The 20,481-nt window shown below is 35.2% G+C and overlaps 1 protein-coding gene across 6 annotated transcripts in view; it reads right to left on the reverse strand.

Moving 5' to 3' along the window:
- Positions 1–25: 25 nt before the first annotated feature.
- The window catches only part of mtm (phosphatidylinositol-3-phosphate phosphatase), an 87,863-nt gene continuing 67,407 nt past the window's right edge, over positions 26–20,481 (reverse strand). For 4 of the 6 annotated variants that reach the window (XM_022066853.2, XM_087340256.1, XM_022066851.2 and 1 more), the window contains exons 3-13: positions 18,779–18,880; positions 14,001–14,210; positions 12,837–12,944; positions 11,776–11,928; positions 9,892–10,208; positions 8,527–8,657; positions 7,843–8,018; positions 6,920–7,027; positions 6,643–6,827; positions 4,027–4,231; positions 26–2,270 (exon numbers count right to left, since the gene is read on the reverse strand). In XM_022066853.2, coding sequence (XP_021922545.1) covers positions 2,124–2,270; positions 4,027–4,231; positions 6,643–6,827; positions 6,920–7,027; positions 7,843–8,018; positions 8,527–8,657; positions 9,892–10,208; positions 11,776–11,928; positions 12,837–12,944; positions 14,001–14,210; positions 18,779–18,880 — 1,842 coding nt within the window. In that variant the 3' untranslated portion in view covers positions 26–2,123. The remainder of the gene's footprint in view (positions 2,271–4,026; positions 4,232–6,642; positions 6,828–6,919; positions 7,028–7,842; positions 8,019–8,526; positions 8,658–9,891; positions 10,209–11,775; positions 11,929–12,836; positions 12,945–14,000; positions 14,211–18,778; positions 18,881–20,481) is intronic. The other 2 variants (XM_087340257.1, XM_022066855.2) reach the window with 1 other exon arrangement.

Below are 20,481 nucleotides of genomic sequence, written 5' to 3' on the forward strand. Positions count from 1 at the left end.
CTTCATTTAAATATTCAGAGTAAAATCCTTTAAATTTTTTTCTTTATTTTTAAATCTCTACAAATAAAAGTTTCATCCCTTTTACAGGAAATGTGAAAAAATAATATTACCTGCTGTACATTTATTTGTTTCAAGTTATTTAATATGCAAAAGATATTTTCAGACACTAATATTCTAAAGGTTATTTACAGCTCTTATACATATCACAAACCATTAATTTCAAGCATTAATAATTAAAAAGGTGACAAACTATTTAACATTTATATTATTAACAATATACATCTCTGCAGACAGATGTTTCATTACCATTTAAATACTTGTACTCACACTATTTTTTTACCCCTGTTCAAAGGAACAGCTGGGCAGTTTGTTACATGATTGATAATAATATACATATATTATTCCAATCATGAGTTCACGTTCACAAATAGCAGCCTTATATATGTAATATATGTACTAAAATATGTCCTCATACAACCATTAAGACAGCATACTTACATACTTCACTCTGTCTGGTCAACTGTTTAGGATGGGACGAAGTAAAACTACAGCACATAAAAAAGGAAAACTTTATATTATGTCAAAATCCAAAGAGCATAAGCCTTAAAACAGCAGACCAACATGAAATAATGAGCATATAAAGATTTTTTTGACATAATTCCCATTCAGAAATTTTCTATGTCACATTTATAGGATTTGAGACTTTTGCTGCAAGTACAATGAATAAAATCTTCTCGGGCAATCAGCCGCATCAACTGGTTACTGTAGTAAACCAACGTTTCGGGAACCAACTCTGTCCCCATCATCAGGGTTCTGAACAGACAGGACAGAGTTGGTTCCCGAAACGTTGGTTTACTACTGTAACCAGTTGACAGGGCTGATTGCCCAAGAAGATTTTATTAATTGTATGTCACATTTACACGTGAAAATAGCAGTTTTATGATTATAATAGACACAAATAGTAAAAAAGTAAAGTTTGTCCCACTATACGCCATGTAGGCGTTTGGGGTGAGTGGAGGTATAGCTCCTCTCTTCCTTGACCCCGGCACTAGATGGGGGTGAGTGGTCAGCATCACGCCCCGGCCGGCTTTACCCCCGGGAAAGGAACCCGGTACCCATTGTAGAGGAGGCTGGGTGGGCCCCAGAGCCGGTATGGACGCAGAGGCTAGAGGAAAAATCCTCTGCCCCCGTCGGGGATCGAACCCTGGTCGTCCAGCCTGTAGCTAGTCACTATACTGACTGAGCTATCCCGGCTCATAGACACAAATAGTACTCTATAAATAATAAATACAGCAACAAAGACAAATGTCTAGATATGAGTATGTGACACTGTTACACTGTTCAAAGGATAGAATTAAACATACACATTACAATGTTTTATGTACAACGTTCTTATGAAGAGCAGCACTGCAAGAGACTTCTATATAATGAAAAAAACATTAAATAAATTACCTTGTTAAATATAAACAGCAGAAATTGGGGTTGACACTGAAAGTTGTGATGGTGGACTTCTATTGCTCTATTCTTCAATTATATCTGTTGTCTTACAGATGGTTACAGGGTGTATATGATGAAGATAACATTTCTAGACACATTCAAGTAACTGGGAATCATAAACCCACCAATGATAAAACACCTGCTTTTGAGATACCAACAACAGGCATCCCAAGACATCTCCATGACCTGCAATACTTTGTAAATATAAATGTTAAAACATTTATATCAAGAAATCATAAGTTATCTTTCCCTTTACAAAAAATTATCATCTGCATATATACTGTATGAAAGTGTGAGTGAAATACATTCTTAGAAAACCTAGGGTAAAAAGCAAAGATTCAGACTACCAAGTTTCAATGTTGAACTTCAATATCAGTAATGGTAGTCAGCAGAATAAATTACAGGAAATCAATCTGACACAATATCAGATTCAAGAATTCAGGTAATAAACTTATCCTTGATGTCATTATTGCATCTGCACTGTCTTAATTCCTAAATATTTTATAAATAAATTTATCAATAACATTATACCTGTTGAAATATTAGTTTCAGACTTATGCTGTTTGGTTCTTGAGCAGATTATATATGAACACATTCTGTGGGTTTAGTGCATGACTATTTTGTAATTAATTACGTATTGGGGAGGCTAAACGAGGTGGTGTAGCCATATTTCTAGCAGCTCTTGACTGTTGCTCTCGCTTGCACTCCTCAGTTAGCTTCTCCAATTGCTCCTTCAGTACTAGTAACTCCATGGTACGCTGATAAACTGGATCCTAAAAAAGAAAATCTAACTAATCACATTTTACAAACATCTGCAACCATACCACATCATGACAACTTTAATGTTTGTCAAAATGTTGGATATTTTCAACATTCAATGCAGTACATCCTTGAAAGCTGAAGTTGTACACTGCAAGTGAGGGGCTTCTGGTGATAATGTTAATTTACTGGGTAAAAGTAACTTAAGTAAAGCTACCACTATACCGCGGAGGTGCTTAGGCAGAGAGAAGGCATAGATCTTACTCACTCTTGACCTCAGCATTAAATAGGTGAGTGGTCAGCATCACACACACAATATATCCTTGAGGAAAGGACCCCCAGTACCCAATAAAATGGAGGATAGAACAAAAATGATTTGCACCTGCCAAGGATCAAAACCTGGTCCTTCAGTCTGTAGTCAGACACTATACTGATTGATCTACCCAGGCTCCTTAATGGGTGAAAACATAATAAAAATACAACTAAATTAGATGCTGGTCTAGAGGTAAACACAGAGAAAACCAAATAAATGTTCAAACCTAACAGCAAGTCCTACACCACTGGTGAGCTGCTGCTTCATTCCACTATCATGCGAATAACTGGCCATGGCCTACCACACCCCATACAGACAGAGACAGGTCCACACAGCTTCAGGGACTTGTGGACACTAATTACATCACAGCTCTCAGTCAGCACTAACACATCAAAGCAACAAAGCCAGATCAGTGGTTATATGATCATTGGAATGTCAATGCTGCCTGGATCACTACTGAGGCACCATGTGGATGCACATAACTTATGGTCTTGGCTCCACACGTAGACTTGCAAAATGGGCAAGAAGAGAAGACCACTCAACCTTCATTTCTAGACACACAAGTTGGAAGCCATACCAAAACCATGGGACAGCACCATGGGCTGGTAGGACAGGAGTTTAATAAACCTAATGAGCCTTAAAACCAAGAAATTCATAAACCTAGAAGAATAAGAACTGTTGTGGTAAACACAAACAGACATGACAAATCCAGCTGAGTAAGAAATGGTGATTATGGGGTTGATATGATAGGTGTTCAGCATGAAAAGGGGACCACCTGTGGGAATGAAAGAGATGATTACAGAAAAAAGTGACAGAAGGTAAAATTACAAAGGTAAATCTGAGAACCCCCTTTGCAAGCTACCCAAATCAATCCTCAAACATAATACACATTTAGTGTTTTGTGCATAAATTTTAGAAAAAACGTGGATGTGGTGTTTGGATAAGTATGGTATTATGTGAGGTTTGAATTTTCTGATCTTCCAAGTAATAACCACATGCATATGCTTCAACATTCTCAAACAAAATAATTCAATTAGAGCTGTAACAAGAAAAATAAACAAATAAATGATGCCAAAGTTTCACTAATCAGTACAGTTTTATAAAATATAGTTTATATATTCTCATTACAAAGCTTTCCTGGTCAAGGCTTCTTTATTCTTCATTCCATAAGGTCCAATCTGAACAAGTTTCAAAGAAATATTCAGAACAGCAAGAGACTATCATTTGGTTATAAGATTTCCTCCAGTTTTTCTGTGTTTTATATTTAATAAAATAATCAGTGTTGACAAAATATATATTATAACTGTCATTTTATATTTCTGGACATTTCTTTGGCACACTGCATTTTTCATGCATTTGCATACAGTACAATATGTGAGAAAAAAAATTATGTAAATTACTACAGGGCTCATTTTGAGAAAAAAGTCTATAAGCAATAAAGTGAAAAACTTATGTACCTGTGGACGCATGCTAGGATTCCAACGACAGTAATGACCCTTCCAGAGTGTAATGTGCCTCACACTTGCTATTGGAACAAGCACCTGCTGGTATGCTGCCGGAGACCAATACAGTGGATTGCGATACACATCCAGATCAGAGTTGATAAATGACCACAGTGACACAGTTTTCTGCTTCACACCTTCAGAAGCCCTTTCCCTGTCACTGCATAGTAACAAAAGTAAAGGGTTATCACATTACAAAGTGCCTAAAATTACATAACATTAATTAAGCTAGATGATAAACATGAGTTTTTAGACTTAAAATTATTCTTTGTCAGGACTTTTTCCATTGTCTGTTCTTTAAAATCACGACGTTTCGGAGGCTGGTTCTGTCTCTGTCTTTTAATTGTAAACTACTGTCGTCAAAATCCTTTAGAATTGAATTAGTTTTTAGGAATAAAACGCAGATAACATTCCTTTGTCTTTAAGACATACCATGTATATTTCTCCACTGACTTAACAAAATTAATGAAAGTAAATTTTGGCTATTAGTGCAGACTTTGTGCGGGTAAAAGTATAAATCAAGCATCAATTAGTATGTCAAATGTGGTCATGGAAATAGATGAAAACAATGAATTAATTCAATCTCAGTTTGTCATTGTTAGTCTTCTGGGTTATAATGCTATGAAAACTTGTAGGGACATAGAGCAGCCGCAGTAGTTTTTGAATATTCCACCGGCCAAAAACTATTGTGACCACTATAGCAACATTTCAATTCCTGATGTGAAGCTTTCACGGTGACTTAGTATGATAAATTCTTCTCGGGCTACCGCCACTTAAGATGGTTAAATGGAGAAGACATTGAGTCCATGCTGAGACAAATAAGATCTGTGATAAAGTTCAGGGTTCTGGACATACTAAATATGCCAGGTCCTGAAAACAAGCCTTTCAAGAACCAACACACAATGCATGGCCTGCAAGTATTATGCAGCGAGGTCATTCAATTTCAACATCTGATGTCTACAATTGTTGCTGTTGTGAATTACAAATGAAACAATGGACTGAAGCACAGAACTTACCAGGCATTGCTCCAAGAGGCTGATGCCAAATATAGCGATCTCTAATTTACCACATGAAGTTTCACTGGCTAAGTTGGGGAGTAGTGCCAAAGCATTTTGTGGATATATACAGTGAACTTATAGTTTCTTGTGGGTGACAAACACATTTCTGAATTACAGGATGAAGTTTGCATTTATGACTTATTTTCCCTGTGTGACATAACAAGCCACACCTTCATGGCGTCTCAACCTATTTATGATATGCCAAACACCATGAAATCATTTCATATGAAACTATATAAATTCAGTTTCCACCTTTCAAATGATTACTTCACACATTTTCCCATATATATATATATATATGAAAAACATTTCTACTGAAGCCCATTTATATCGGGAAGAGACATTCAAACGACATGAAACTGTTGAGAGAGGAAAGTAAGGTCAGTGTCTAGTGTGGGTTAATCAAGGATCCATTCTCATGTAACCCTGAACAACTGCTTTATGATCTGTAATTACAAACTACCGAGCTACAGTACTCCACCTAGTACAGAAATAAACACAGAGAATCAGGATTAGTGGACTCTTTTTACCACAACCTTGACAAGTAAAAATTTCCAGATCTATGAAATTTAGATTTCCAGTTTATCACTCTTTTCAGGAGTACCTACATTTGTGAACAAACATTTCCTGCAATGAAGCCATCAAAGAATTAGACATATTCAGCACTTGTTTCGGACCACTGATACTCTCTAGTTATGTAGGCCTACAATTCATATTCTGCATGATTAGTATGCTTATGAAGCATGATATGCGTTTCTTGAAAATAAAATATATTTGAAACTGGAACCTTTAAATCACAAAGCCACTGAACAAAAATCATGTAAAAGTAAAATACCTGCTTTGTTTGCACTTCTAGCTTCACCAATACAGCACAAATAATGTTGATAATGTGGATAATACTGACAATTACTTTTTGCTCATTAATAAAAGTTACTGAACAGGATATACATACTACTTTACAGATGAACAATTACTACACATTCTCTTTAGAACAACCCAGTCCACAATTTTAGTATCCATTTCCAATCACTCTTGGTTATAACTTCCATATGGAATTGCTGGAACATAGTTGAATATACAACTGCACAACTTCAACAATTTAAATAAATATAACAAATGCATTAAACATGCTGTTACCATAACTCAAACATGGACACTTGACCTTTGCAATCAATGCTAGTATCCTATCCTATCCTACCTACTTGTTTACTATCAAATACGGATACATTTGTTTCACTGTGGAAACTACTTATGTCAGAAATGTCACTAACATTAATTCATGTTCATCTTCAAATCAGGCAGACATGTTGGTGTCTTTACTTAATAATTATCTGGCATAAATAATTGTAATTAATGGAAAGCAGAGAAAAAACCACACATGGATAAACACATGAAAATTATCACAACTGAAATTATGTCAACTGTACACTTACGTCACTCCCAATTTCAAACTTAAGTGATTAACTTTGGTGGCAGGCACTGTACGTAACATGAACCTGTAATAATACATTACCTGTTAAACAAAAATGTTCCAAAACGACAGGAGTACAGATGGTCTAGTATGGTAATTAGAAAATGGTCATTGAACTCAAAAGCATTGGGAAACTGTGTTGTAATCTGATACACACAGTCAATAAACTGAAGAAATACTGGTGATCTGTCTGCATCAGAATGGTGATCATCACCATGCCCAATCCGCTACAAATGAAAATGACAATCAGTACAGATGGCACAAAAATTTAAATTCTGACATTTAATAACAAAGCATGTTTACAGTTTCAATTACTTACATGTTGAAACTTGTGTCCAAAACCAAGCCACTCCTTCTCGATGAGTACCTCAAAGCCTTTTATTGTGCGGTAATATGGATCTAGCATAAGCATTGCCAAAGCTGTAAGCTACAGAAAAAAATACTGCCTTCAAATAAAATACAAAATAAATATAACTCTGAAAGAATATATACTAACATACTCATATTTCAAACACTGGAAGTATAACTAGATCTGTCTTTTAAGAACTTAAATAAAGCCATTTTCTTATTTTTCTTTAATTAAGAGTAATAAAATGTAAAAATTTAGACTACCAAATATTTTTACTTTGATAGATGTGAATTCTTTATAGTTGGTATAGCCTGTATGAATGCACTGAGCTGTGTACCACCTGAACCTAGAGTTGTTATACCTTACTGTATTTTCACAGTATAGCAGAAATAACAAGCAAAATTTATAAAAAAAAATGTACCCAAAATTACACATTCATGCTATAGGATAGTTTAAACGGTGGTTCAAATTCAACCTGGACTTTTATTTTTCTGCTGTCTACAGGCTTCACACATAACACAAACTATGCTCAGTTTTCTAGCATATTGTTGTAGCTATGCAATATATTTTGCCCACTTTTTGGGTAACCTGTGGATTCCGAACTTGACTGTGTTACTTCTTATAATTTCTCTTTCCTTCTTTTCTTTTTTGCTGCAAAATAATCTGCAATATCAATGAAGGATCCAGAAATAATTGATAATTTGTTGTACCATATTGTAAGAAATTCATAACTTCATTTTTCACTGTAATACCTGTACTTCTACTATAACAAACAATGAAATGTTCTATTTTATTTTAATCAACCTTTGCCTTATACCTAATGTTTCCTGACAAAGAAAATAAAGAATGCTTATAAGCATGACACTGCTTTGTCTAATGGTAATGTGACCCACCTGAGCTGTGCGGTCCCAACCATCTGAACAATGGACCAAAACAGAGGTTTTGTGATTCTCTACTTTGTCTACAATACGAACAGCTCCAGCTAAAATGCATTTGATGTGTTTTAACCAATAGGTAGATTCAACTCCAGAAAGCCAACGAGACTCTTCTATACTTGGAAAGCACAACTCTGAAAGAAATAAAATAATTAATGCGGAGAGAAAACCTCAAATGTAAATACTGGAACAGTTTAAATTACATCTGACATTATTTAAAATTTTATGTTCGCCTTTACATCTTCCACACTGGAAAAATCTATAATGTAAATAAACATATATTCTTTCAAGACCTTATGTATAAAAGTGTTCAACTCTTCAGTTGGTACATACTTAGAAGTTTTTTTTTCGTGTCCAGTACACACCATTCAACATGGTGTGCATTGGTGGTTAGTAGGATTCACAACCCATCAGTACATGGGTTGAATCGGGACCGCAACATTTAACACTCCTGCTGTGACCCCCTATACTTAGAAGTATAAAATTGTTAAAAAAAAACTTATGAGATTTAAAGTTTTCGTGGAGGCAGATGAAGATGGCTATCTCTGGGGCACAGCACTGTGCTGTCTGGTAGATAATGGAGCTTACTAACAAAACTGTGTGAATACATACTTGAAAGATATAAATATAACTCACACTAACCTTTCAACTTCCTGAGACTCTCTCTCATAACATGAATATTATGAATATCTAGAAACACAAGTTCAGCATTCTGATAAGCATCTTCTGACTCATAGCCACCACCCTTGGCCTTGTTTGCTATTGCATTTGCACTGAGAAAAAAAAGAAAGAAATGCTTTGGATTACTTTTGTGTAACAAGAAAGAACATTTTAAATACACAGAAATGAAAGGTTGATGACACATTTTGTTCACCCTCAAAGTTTCACCTTACACATAACAGAAATTCTGGACACATCTATCACTTAACCCTTTGCGGTCTCTGTCGGACTGAGTCCGACATTTAAATATCCGAGTTCCAGTCCGATGTCGGACGTATTTTTCGAATTTCTTACGTGATCTGGAGTCAAACTGAGGCTGGCAAACAGTGTCAGCATAAGATTCAAGCCTTATTCTTTGTAATAGTTCTCTCCTAGTTTTCCTGGTAAGACTTTGTGAACCTTGTAATAGTGAAAGGAGGCAGGAGAGAAAAGTCGTCTTATTCCGACACGTGTCCAAAGAAGCCAGGACTCCACACCAAGTGTTCTGCCATGCATCATATAGTGAAGGAACACCATCGGGTGTGTAGCTGTCATATTTACTTAGAATAGAAGTATTTTATAGCTGATAAAGTTATGAAACAAATGTCTTATCTTCCTAGTAGGAAATTATATTTTTTTAAATTATTTTTGACGCATAGATTAATCCACCAATGACAAATGCGTATTCATACGTCTTCTTATCAAGCATTCTTTATGTGTAGTGACTTCATCGTTTAAACTTCACATTCTGTTTCACTTTCCTGGTGTTGAATTTGGTCTTGAACTTTCAAACACAATTAGCACAAAAGGAAGCATAGCTCTGAGAATCAGAAATCCAATGCTTATACATCATATATCTGCATGCAATAAGAGATGTTTAGACGTCACCAAAGACATATCTACTGACTTGGACTTGCTTTATTCTCTACCGAACAACAGGAAGCAGAAAGGCAACACTTAATACACATCTCACTAGCAACAGTGGTTGAGTCCATGAAAAATATTTCACACAGTCAGTATTCAAACAAAAGGAACTGTGAACCTCTCAAAACCTATTTTCACCATATTTAGCAAAATGTCTTCCGTTTAATGCAAGTTAAAAAGAAAATCAAAACAGTTCATAATAGTAGTTCAATTTATACAGCTTAGTGGCATTTAAATAGACCAGCAGAGAGCCTTAGTGGTATTTAAAATGGACCGCAAAGGGTTAAGAAATAGTGCGACTTAAAATATTTTACAGTAGTCAGACTTCAGTGAGTGATTTTTAGGATAAATTATAAAGGTTTCAATTCATTATTATAATTTTACCTTGGCCTTGCATCCATAATAAACATTTTATGTGACTGAGCATTAGCATCCATGATGAGTTGAATGTATCGCTCATCCTCTCTGCTACGCTTTCCACTGACACCCACTAATGGTTGTGAGCAACGGGAGATGGTGGCCTGACTCTCTGGATGGATCCATGATAATACTGGAATGCGACCTCGACTCCTAAATGCTGCAACAGCTCTCAGGTCATCATCTGTGGCCTGAGCTGGAACTGCCAACACTGTAGGGTAGCTATCGCATATCTCATAATTCTCATTGATTTTTGAAATCTTCCACATATCATTTGGAACTCCCTGAAATGGAAGAACTCTGAAGAGATGGTTGGAAGACAGGCCATATCACTACATATCATACAACTGTGTAGAATCTGCGTAAAAACTGATGCACTTAAATTACAGTTTGAAGTATCTTGCAACTTATTACTAATCTGAAATATTATACACATATTCAACTACTTTTATTACAGAACAATCCTGAAAGCACTGATGACAGTGTACTACAGTCAGAAGTGATAGTTTAACTTTATCCAACATCCTACATTTCATGTTGGTAACTGGATCTGCTCCCATCGTTGAGTGAAAAGTACCAATTAAGTTGAGTCCATTACAGAGGGCTAATCAAGATCAACAGACCACTAAGTACAACAGAGTAAGACCATATAAGTCAGTAAGACATTCTTTGCTCCAAGAGACAAAAGCATAAATTATATAATAAAAATTATGACTACATCCCAAAGACCTGCATCTGCAGTAATAACAGTAGCGATAATGTTCCTGTAGACACAAAAACTAATACCAGCCAATCTGTCTATAGATGCCAGCTTCGTAATCCTTTGATACAAGTTAAAGGAATCTGTCAAATATAACCTCACTCACTCTATGGCGAAGGAAATTCTTTGAAAAGTCAATATATGTGGCTTGTCAAAGAATAGCCCACTTTCTTTATGGAACCCGAATGTTCGTTACCATGTTCACAAAATCTCACCACCAGACTCTATCCTGAGCTAGCTGCATCCAGTTCACTCCATTGATTCCTATCTCCCTAACGTCCATCTTGATGTTATCCTCCCACCTACACCTAGGTCTTCCTAGTAGTCTCCTTCCTTTGGGCCTCCCCTCCCCCATGCGTGCTGCATGTCCCACCCAACTCATCATTCTCGATTTAATCATCCTGACAGTATCTGGTGAGGAGTACAGGCTGTACAGATCATCATTATGCAATTTTCTCCAAGATCTGTCTCCCTCCCTTTTAGGTTCAAATATCTTCAACACTCCTTTCTCAAACACCTCAGTCGATGTTCTTCCCTCAAAGTGAGAGACCAAGTTTCGCACCCATACAGCACAACTGGCAAAATAATACTGTGGTGTATTTTAAGCTTTAGTTTTTAACATGAGACGGGAAGACAAAATATTTTGAACTGAATGATAGCAAGCATTCCCTGAATTTAATCTGCTCTTGATTTCGTCATGAATGTCATTCTGACTTCTTAGTGTCATCCCCATGTATTTGAATTTTGTCACATGTTCCTATGATTCATTAGCTATCTTTATATTCTGATTCTGATATATGATCAAATACTTTGTCTAAAGTTTCATTTGTGTCTAATACACACACCACTGGGCAATGTTGAAGTTAGACTGAATAAATGTGTTAGAAATGCAGGTGGATATGTCAAAATGTGAGGTGTGACATACTGAATAACACAATATAAGACCACATTCTGAAAACATTTCTCATTCACATCACTGTTTAATATTCACAAGCAAATCTAATTTGGGGTTTTTCAAACACCCATACATACGATATTTAGAAGGTGAATAATATTCCCTTCCTTTGTCGTCAACATATGTACACATTTACCATTCTCTTAAGTTCAGCAATTGGCTCGTGGACTGTCCAGCCATTCTCTGGCAATGTCTCACTGTACTCAAATGCAAACAAAGGTAACTTGTGGGAAAGAGGAAATGCATACTGCTGCAGTTTCTCAAACACGTTCCTCCGGGAATGATTTTCCTGTAAAGAAACAAGAAATCATACAGTAATAAGAACACTTTACTTTATTCATCTTCCACATAATGCTAAAATGGAGTCAATTTTTTATGTATACACAAAATTGTTTACAGTTCCAAGGCATGGTTATTTTTACTATTTAACATACTTCCTGCTTCAAAAATGTGGCTTGATCTTTTCATTGCCACATTCAGCTACAGTCAGTGTTTCAAATGTATATTAATTGCAGTATTTAATGCAAGTCTTTCTACTGCAACACAAAATAACTTTTGCAAAATGACATTCTGTACCTTCACAAATAACATGTAATTATATTTTGAAGAACACCAACACACACAAAAGTAATGTTAATCTTCAGTCAAAACTGCTCATCTACCACCAAGGGATGGAAACGTGAGAGGGCATCATCTATAATGCAAAGATTCCCATAATTTGTCCATACTGACCACATACATAAAAATAAGCATTTCTAAGATATATCCCCAATGTCGTAAATGTAAGAAAATATTTCAACCATGTCCTTTTATAATAATGAAAATGTTAGCAATTATTTATGAGTGTACGTGTTCAAAGTAATTTATAAGATAAAGCACCATAATATGATCAAATAGTTTCAATTCAAGTTCATGGACTTCATTATTATAATTATAATTTGTGGCAAATGAAGATTTTTTTTTAGTTCTAAAAGAAGAACATAATACTGTACTTCAAATTAGTTTAAGTTCTGAAACTATATGATTTAGATTTCAGTGACCATGGCACCTACTGTTAAGTCCTTATCAGTGGCACACTCTTAGTCAAACCATGCCTTTATTATGTATACACATTCATTAAGTTAACTGTGAAGATTTCAGTCTATCTAAAAGATATGACAAAAATTAGAAATCCCATTTAATACGTGGAATTCATACCTGTTTATGTGCAAATCTAAGGTTGCGCATATCTTTGCAGAAGACTTCTATACCATATGAGTTCTCACCTCTACTTGATGCTCCACCAACTTTCTCAATTCGACTAACCTAAAATGAAAACCAAACACTTAGATCCCCCATTTTATGAAATATGAAATACTGATAAACATGACTAAACTAAAAGAAAACTGAAATTTATTGGGTAAACATTAAGTCCTCAAGCAGTTACTGTAAATGGACACTATTCTAAAATGAGCAATGGTAAGAACTGCAACCATGCTATCTACAACCAATGTTATCAACATGAATGGAAAGAAACATACTTAATGTACTTTAATCTTTATAGGTGTTCTTACTCTCAATAGTTAACAAACTTCACAAATCTGTAAAAAGTGTATTTTTCTCTTAGGCTCTATTATTTTGACCAGAAAAAGGATGTTTTATCAGTTTATCAAAAGTAGCTAATTTTCTCAACAGTTATACAATATTTATTAAAAAACCTCTTTCAATCTACAAAAAATTCAATATTTTTTTTCCTTTGGTTTTTGTGACTAGAGTTCAATGTACAACTTCAACTTTCAGAGTTGAGCTGCGTTGAATGTTGAGAATTATCCAATGTTTCAAGAAACATTGTAGTTGCCATCTTCTGAATAAATATGTAATGGTTGGGCTCTTTTGGAAACCTTATATAGAACGGGCAATAGCTGAAGTTGTATTTGACAGTGAAGACTGACGGCGGGTTCCTATTCAATAGGAGAGAAACATGTGGATAAGAAAAAGAGGTAATGAAAATTTTTTTGAGGGATGTATGGTAAACAGAGATGATAAATATTTGACTTCTGTCTTCCTGCCAAGATAAAGAACAGTGAAGTGAAAGGAATCATGAGAAAGATTCTACTACTATCAGCAACAGGATAACAGCAACATTTACACCTGACAGAAGAAAGTGATCTATGGCTTAATAAAGGCTCTGAACACAGTTGGAAGCCTTGTATTGACATCATGCCCAAAATGTATGCTGTGGGAATGGAAAGTGTTTGAACTGGGTACAAAAATCCAGATCTGATTTTGATAAACCCAAAAGCCTTAAAACATCAAGGTATATGTGGAAGGGCCCATTTACCAAATTCACAAGTACACTGACTGATAAGAAATACTACTTACGACACCAAGAGGCACATCAACAACATATGGAGTGTCCCTGTCCATACTGCGGAAATGAAGCTTGTAGTTTGTTACTGACAATACACCCCTAGCAGGACCACTGTATGGACACAAATATGTGACTTCTCGTGCCACTCCTTGAACTTTCTCCCCAGGAAGGAGGGGCGGGTCATCAGGCCGAGATGGTGGAACAGATTCAGACAAATTTGTCTGAAAAAAACAGTAACTTTAAGAATCAGTACCTAATATAGGATTTGAGGTTTCAGAGCAGTGCCTAATGGCTTACATAATAACAAAGAAGCTAGTTTATACTATTTGTGGATAACAGGATAATGTAATACAAATTAGATTCAACATCACACTTCAGCCCACAAATGTGAGAATCTATATTTCCAAAAATAAGAACACTTTTATAAGGTCTAGAGTGGAAAACCATCTCTGGTTCACTGTCCACAATACAGAATGATTTTGACAAAGATATTTACTGTCAAGCACTGGCAGGTTGGCTTGTAAGGGCTTACTTTGGAAATATGGATTATGACTTTCCATCTCAAGTACTATATACAGACATATTAATTCTGTTCTTAAGTTTCTCCATAAACACTGTCATTAAATATTCAGAATTAAAATGGATAATCACTTCAAATGCTTCATGCATGGAAATGCCAGAAACCAAATAAATCATGAAAATTAAAGCATATTTCATTAGGTTTGTTGTGATGTTAACTTCTGAACTGCATAAACAACTTCATCAATGAATTACACATTGCTACAGGTTTTAATTATACCTGAACCCTTGAACATTTCATTTTATTACATCCTGCAAAATTCCCTAAAAAAAATACAGAAACAACTTCCTTAAGCCTTCAACAAAATTTAGTATAAGTATGCTGCAGGATTCCCTTGTTGCCTTACTGATTATAACATGGAAATAGTGTTACACGAGCATCAATATAACATGTCTACTTGCTGCTTCCATATTATCACAATCTGTATTGTCCCGCGCCGTAGCCGCGCGGTCTGAGGCATCATGCTTCGGACCGGCGATACGGAATGCGCGCTGGTTCGAGTATTGGTGGAGAAGAAATTTTCTCATGAGCTTTCGACCAGTGTATGGGACCGGTGCCAACCCAGCATCATGAGGAAATTGGGGAGCTACAATGAGTAGCATAATCCAGTCAGGAAAGCTAGCAATGGCTGGGGGTTCGTCGTGCTGACCACACGTCACCCTATATCTGGTTGGATGATCGTTCACCTCTGCTTAGGCATGTGAACGTGAGGCCAGCAGTCAAGCTAGTCGGCTTTGGCTCTCTGGAGCTGTTACGCCACGAATTTAATTTAATTTCTGTACTTCTATTACCAATATAGTGTTTTCAGTGATGAACTTTCTGAAGTACAGAAGTTTAATTGCACTATCTCAAATCCAGGAAACAACCATGTTATGTAAGAATACTTCAAGTCCTGTAATTTTTCTAAGGAGTTTAGCATATGTTAATAATATTACACTGATAATGATTAAATCATTATCAAACTTCCAGGCATTATGACCAGTACAAATAATACACATATTATAAAACACAGGTTATTTCTTTCTTTCAAGCAGTCTTTGTGTCTTATTTTTGAACCAACGAGGTAAAGTTGTTCCATTGCATAACCATACACCTCAGCACGTGATGGAGATAAGAGGTCAGCTTCACACTCACCTAGTTGCTTCAGGCCTGATACAATGGGACAGGAAAGTCAACTTCCCACAGGGCCATACTGGGCATGGTAGTAAAGAGAAAATATTTTGTCCCCTGCCATGAACATAACCTTGCTTGTCCAGCTAATAGCCAGTCAGTTTACACATGGAGCTACTGCAGCTCACTTCAACCTATGGTGACTCACCCTATGACATGTTGATTCAAACTCCTTCCATAACACTAATATTGTGAAATTTGTAATTATCAGGGGCACAACATTAATGTTAATTATGACATAATTTCTTAATCCATTTTATGTTTGGAAAAATACTTATCTGTCTTGTGAAACATGCTCTTATCACTTTTCATTATTGTCAGTGTTTCACTCTTATAAGATGACATGTGGAAACTGCTTTGTCAATTCAAATTCTTTAATATTTTAGACTAATAACAGATGAAAGTTCATATACATTTCGAGAGTTTTACTATCTTTCTTCTCTTTCATAAGACAAACTGTGGTAGTCAGTCCAGTAACTGAGTAAAACTGACAAAAGAAAGAAAACCATACAAAAAAACAAGAAAAGGAATTGGCTTAGGACAGGGTTCAATGGCAGGTTTTAGTAATCATATTAATGAATTTTTGGTTCATTAAAATCATTGGATTCATTGGCCAGCTGGGTAACTTATCACTTTTACAAGGAAGACCCTGCATCATAATTATGAGATACTTATGGATTAGATAATTAAAAGTAAACAAAATTGTAATGATACAAATTTTATTTCTGATAGTGCTTTCCTTTAAATGTCATAGCATTAATACCCACAGTAGTGGCCACCACAGTACGTTCTGAGGTAATACTGTTCAAACTGTAAACTAGTAATCTTCTGACATAGCTACGGGTAGGCCTATCTAATGATCTGTAGAAGTTTCAAACCACTGATGTCATGTGACAGACAACAAGCTTGTCGGTCACCATTTCTTTCAAAATTAATCAATTATAATAAAACCTGATATTCTTTATTTTCTTACCTACATTCTTGAAAGTTACCAGTCCTATCATAAAAGTTGTACTTTCTAATAACCAAAGAATTAATAACAACTTGTTAATTACTGAATTTGCACTCTTACAAATTGAAATATTAAAATAATGCACTGGTATATTTAAATTGAGTTAACACCATAATTAATATAACACATAAATGTATTTATTGAACATAATTAATGCATTATGTTCACATATTTTTAACTAATGTAATTATCATACATGACATACAAGAATGCGGCCCAAAGCATTTCCATCATTTACATTTTAACCCGCACGTAATTTCAAGTTGTGCAGGTCTGTTCTACATCATACTTTTCATACTTTGTTCACCAGTTCCTATTAAGGTGACGACATATGCACACATAGGTGTCAGTGTTTCAATACTCAATATTTGCAGAACTTAAATTGCTTCACCTCATGTTATCACAGTATACTGAATTTATTATAGCTTTAATAATCCTACAATTTAAAACAACTGTGTGATTTCCAACACATGCAACCAGCTCAATTCTAAAAGTTTGTGATGATGGTGCATTGTTGAAGTAAACAGTTTACTGGATATTATCCATCCTTCAATACTAAATAAAATCAATAAAATTCATGACATTTCAGAGATGTCGTGGATTTTATTGATATTATTTAGTATTGGACAATGGAAAATATATGACCAGATTCTGAAATTACAAGATTAAATTAACCAAGTACAAGTGCTTCACACTTCTAAAATCTTTGTGGAATAGTCCGTTAATTGGTCATGATCAGAATATAAAATAACAATGATCAGAAGGAACAATGCCTAACAACTGTGCTTCAGAAAAAGAATAAGGATGATGATACAGGTTTAAGAAATACAATAATTTTATTCACCGTCTTTACACAAGCTTATAGATTGTTAAAATCACATAAAATTATAACATTTCAACATTTGATATTGTTACATTTTAAAATGACGACATGTTTCGATGTTCATTCCATCATCGTCAGGTCTATCAATCAAAATTAAAAACTGTTGCATCTGCTGCTCTGCGTATACTGATTTTGTTCTACCCGTTAGATTTTATTTGTTTAACCTCCAGGCTTCTTCCATTTAATTTTGAAGGCTGCGCCTGGATGCCTTAAATCGGGTTGTGTGTGAGGTGCGTGTCCGATATTACGGAACGGTAGACTGCAACTCAGAGCAGCAGATGCAACAGTTTTTAATTTTGATTGATAGACCTGACGATGATGGAATGAACATCGAAACATGTCGTCATTTTAAAATGTAACAATATCAAATGTTGAAATGTTATAATTTTATGTGATTTTAACAATCTATAAGCTTGTGTAAAGACGGTGAATAAAATTATTGTATTGAAGAACACAAGCATGACGCAATTAAGATATAAGGTTTAAGAAAGTAAAGGCGCATCATGTGCTACTGAAACAAACTGAAAAATTGTTAGGAATTTATTAAATAAAACTACATTCAGATCTTGAATGGATTCAGTACTAGACAAGGACTGTTATAAATTAATAATGCTGATAGCCATGAACGGTCCCATTACATCACAGCCTACAGAATACAGATTAACCTTGATCCTTAAATTTGACTAGTGACTTCCTTTTTTAAAGATTAAAACAGGCCTTTTTTTGATACAGTTTTGTGATATGGACACTATATCTGGTTACAGTGGATTTCCAAAAAGAAACAGTACCAGGAAATAAGTTTCAATGCAACTATTTTACGATTATATATTTCAATGTAATAATAAAGTATACTTTTACTAAAGTATGGCTCTCAGCAAGTACTGTTTAATGACCCTAACTAGAAACAAAATGTATCAAAATGTTTTGCATGCCTGGCAGTCACTCCATAAAGCTACCATACCGGACATGGGGCAGTCACATCATATACAAACATTTTGATGTTTCCAAAATGTTCATCATTATGAAAATGCAGTTAAAACTTAATTTTTTAATTCAAGTTCTTCCCCATAATTTTCCTCCCACCTTGACAAGTAATACAAAATTAATAATTACAAGTACGTTTAATTCTGATATCTCTACTTACTTTGCCTTTAATCTTACTTTCAAGAGTGGAGACTACATTTTCTGTTGAGGTTGAGCTGGATGAACAGTAGCTTTTAGAAGGAGAGCCTTTGCCTGAACTTACCTGCAGAGAAGAAGAGAAATTTTCTATTACGAGCATCAGCTGTTCTGGCTGTGAGCTGCTGTATAGTTAACTCTTCCAATGTTTGGTTCTCTACCGTACATTAAAACTGTAATGGGTCAACACGTGGCCAATCCCCTTGACTGCTAGGTGATGATTAATTTTCATTGTTCCTTCTGATTAATTTCAATTACTTTATTAAGAATCCTACATAATCAGCTAAATTACAGTTAATATAACATATTAATGATTCCTACTAAGCTGCCACCTAGATTTATGAAGATAAATTTGACATAGCAATTAATAACATAAGGGTCTATCTTCTTTGTCAGCAACAACTAACTACCATGTTATAAGGCCGCAGGATTTCCAGTTGACAAGTATAGCGTTCCCTCAACAGCTATGAAACACATCGCTGATAAGTTTTAAAATGTTACTGCATGACCAGGTACATTTACACCTCAGTCCACTGCTTCAGTCATTTGTGAACAGCATTTAAATTCTGTCTGAGTCCTCTGTCAAATTTAAACCAATTTGTTCAGCCAGAGTGAGTACAGATAGATGAGAAGACAAACAGCAAAACTGCATTTTTAAAGATGTGATTTGTTTGTCTAAGTCATGAGTCAATGGTTGATACTGATGAACTACGTATGACACTTCCTGATAATGTGTACCTGAATACAATCCCTTGAGGAATTTACTGTGATAGGCATTTTAGCCCTTCACCATTTCTGTTTATTTCAACACTGCTTGAGCTTGTTGCTGTTTTTTAGACTGTTAACTACAGCATACAAATAAAAGCATTCTTAAAACATTTAGACCAGAGCAGAGTTTTAAAGTATTGAGTGTATTATGGCATTATGGCTGGAAAAGGGTTAACAACTCCATGGAGCAGAGTCCTTTTCAAAAAGCTGGTCAATAAATTCCCATCTTCTATGGAACTTCAAGGTTCATTAGCATGGTCACATGTTCAAGTCTTGAAGCCCTGTGTAACATTTCAAATGCAAGATTTTATGGTCAGAGGTTGTTAACCTGTGTGCCAAACCCCAAGATGGGGGACCGACCCTTTTCACCATTCTATTACTATGCATTTTCAAAATTTAAAAATTCAAATTAAATTAATAATTCAGATGTAAAATAAGACAACTCTTTGTAACACACATTTAAACCCACATTAATATAAAACTTTGTATCTAAACTCCAAACCTTTGGTTTGTTCAGTCTTGAATTAATTAGGTCATGATTGACTAAAAAAAGAAAGACAACACTCCATACAACAATATGCTTGCACAATAATAAGTAATAAGTGAATCAGGATTGTGTTCAAACACATATAAAACACTCAATTTCTTCAACTGCTAAACAAATCAGATGCTTGTAAATAATAAATCTGATTCTAAAAAAACATGCTATAGAGCAGAGGTTCCCAAAGTGTGGCCCCCCCCCGGGGGGTGGCGCGAGTGGTTTTCTGGGGGGGGGGGGGTGTTGTTTGTATGAAAACCTATTTTTAATGAAATATGGAGAAACATTTTTAACATCCTTCGCTTGATTGAGGCAGTTCAGCAGTGGCAGCCATCAAAACAAAGTACTGTTCTATGATGAAC

This window comes from Zootermopsis nevadensis, unplaced genomic scaffold (assembly GCF_977971745.1).
Source record: "Zootermopsis nevadensis isolate Lab colony 2312 unplaced genomic scaffold, Znev_1.0 Znev_ptg000061l, whole genome shotgun sequence".
Taxonomy (NCBI): domain Eukaryota; kingdom Metazoa; phylum Arthropoda; class Insecta; order Blattodea; family Termopsidae; genus Zootermopsis; species Zootermopsis nevadensis.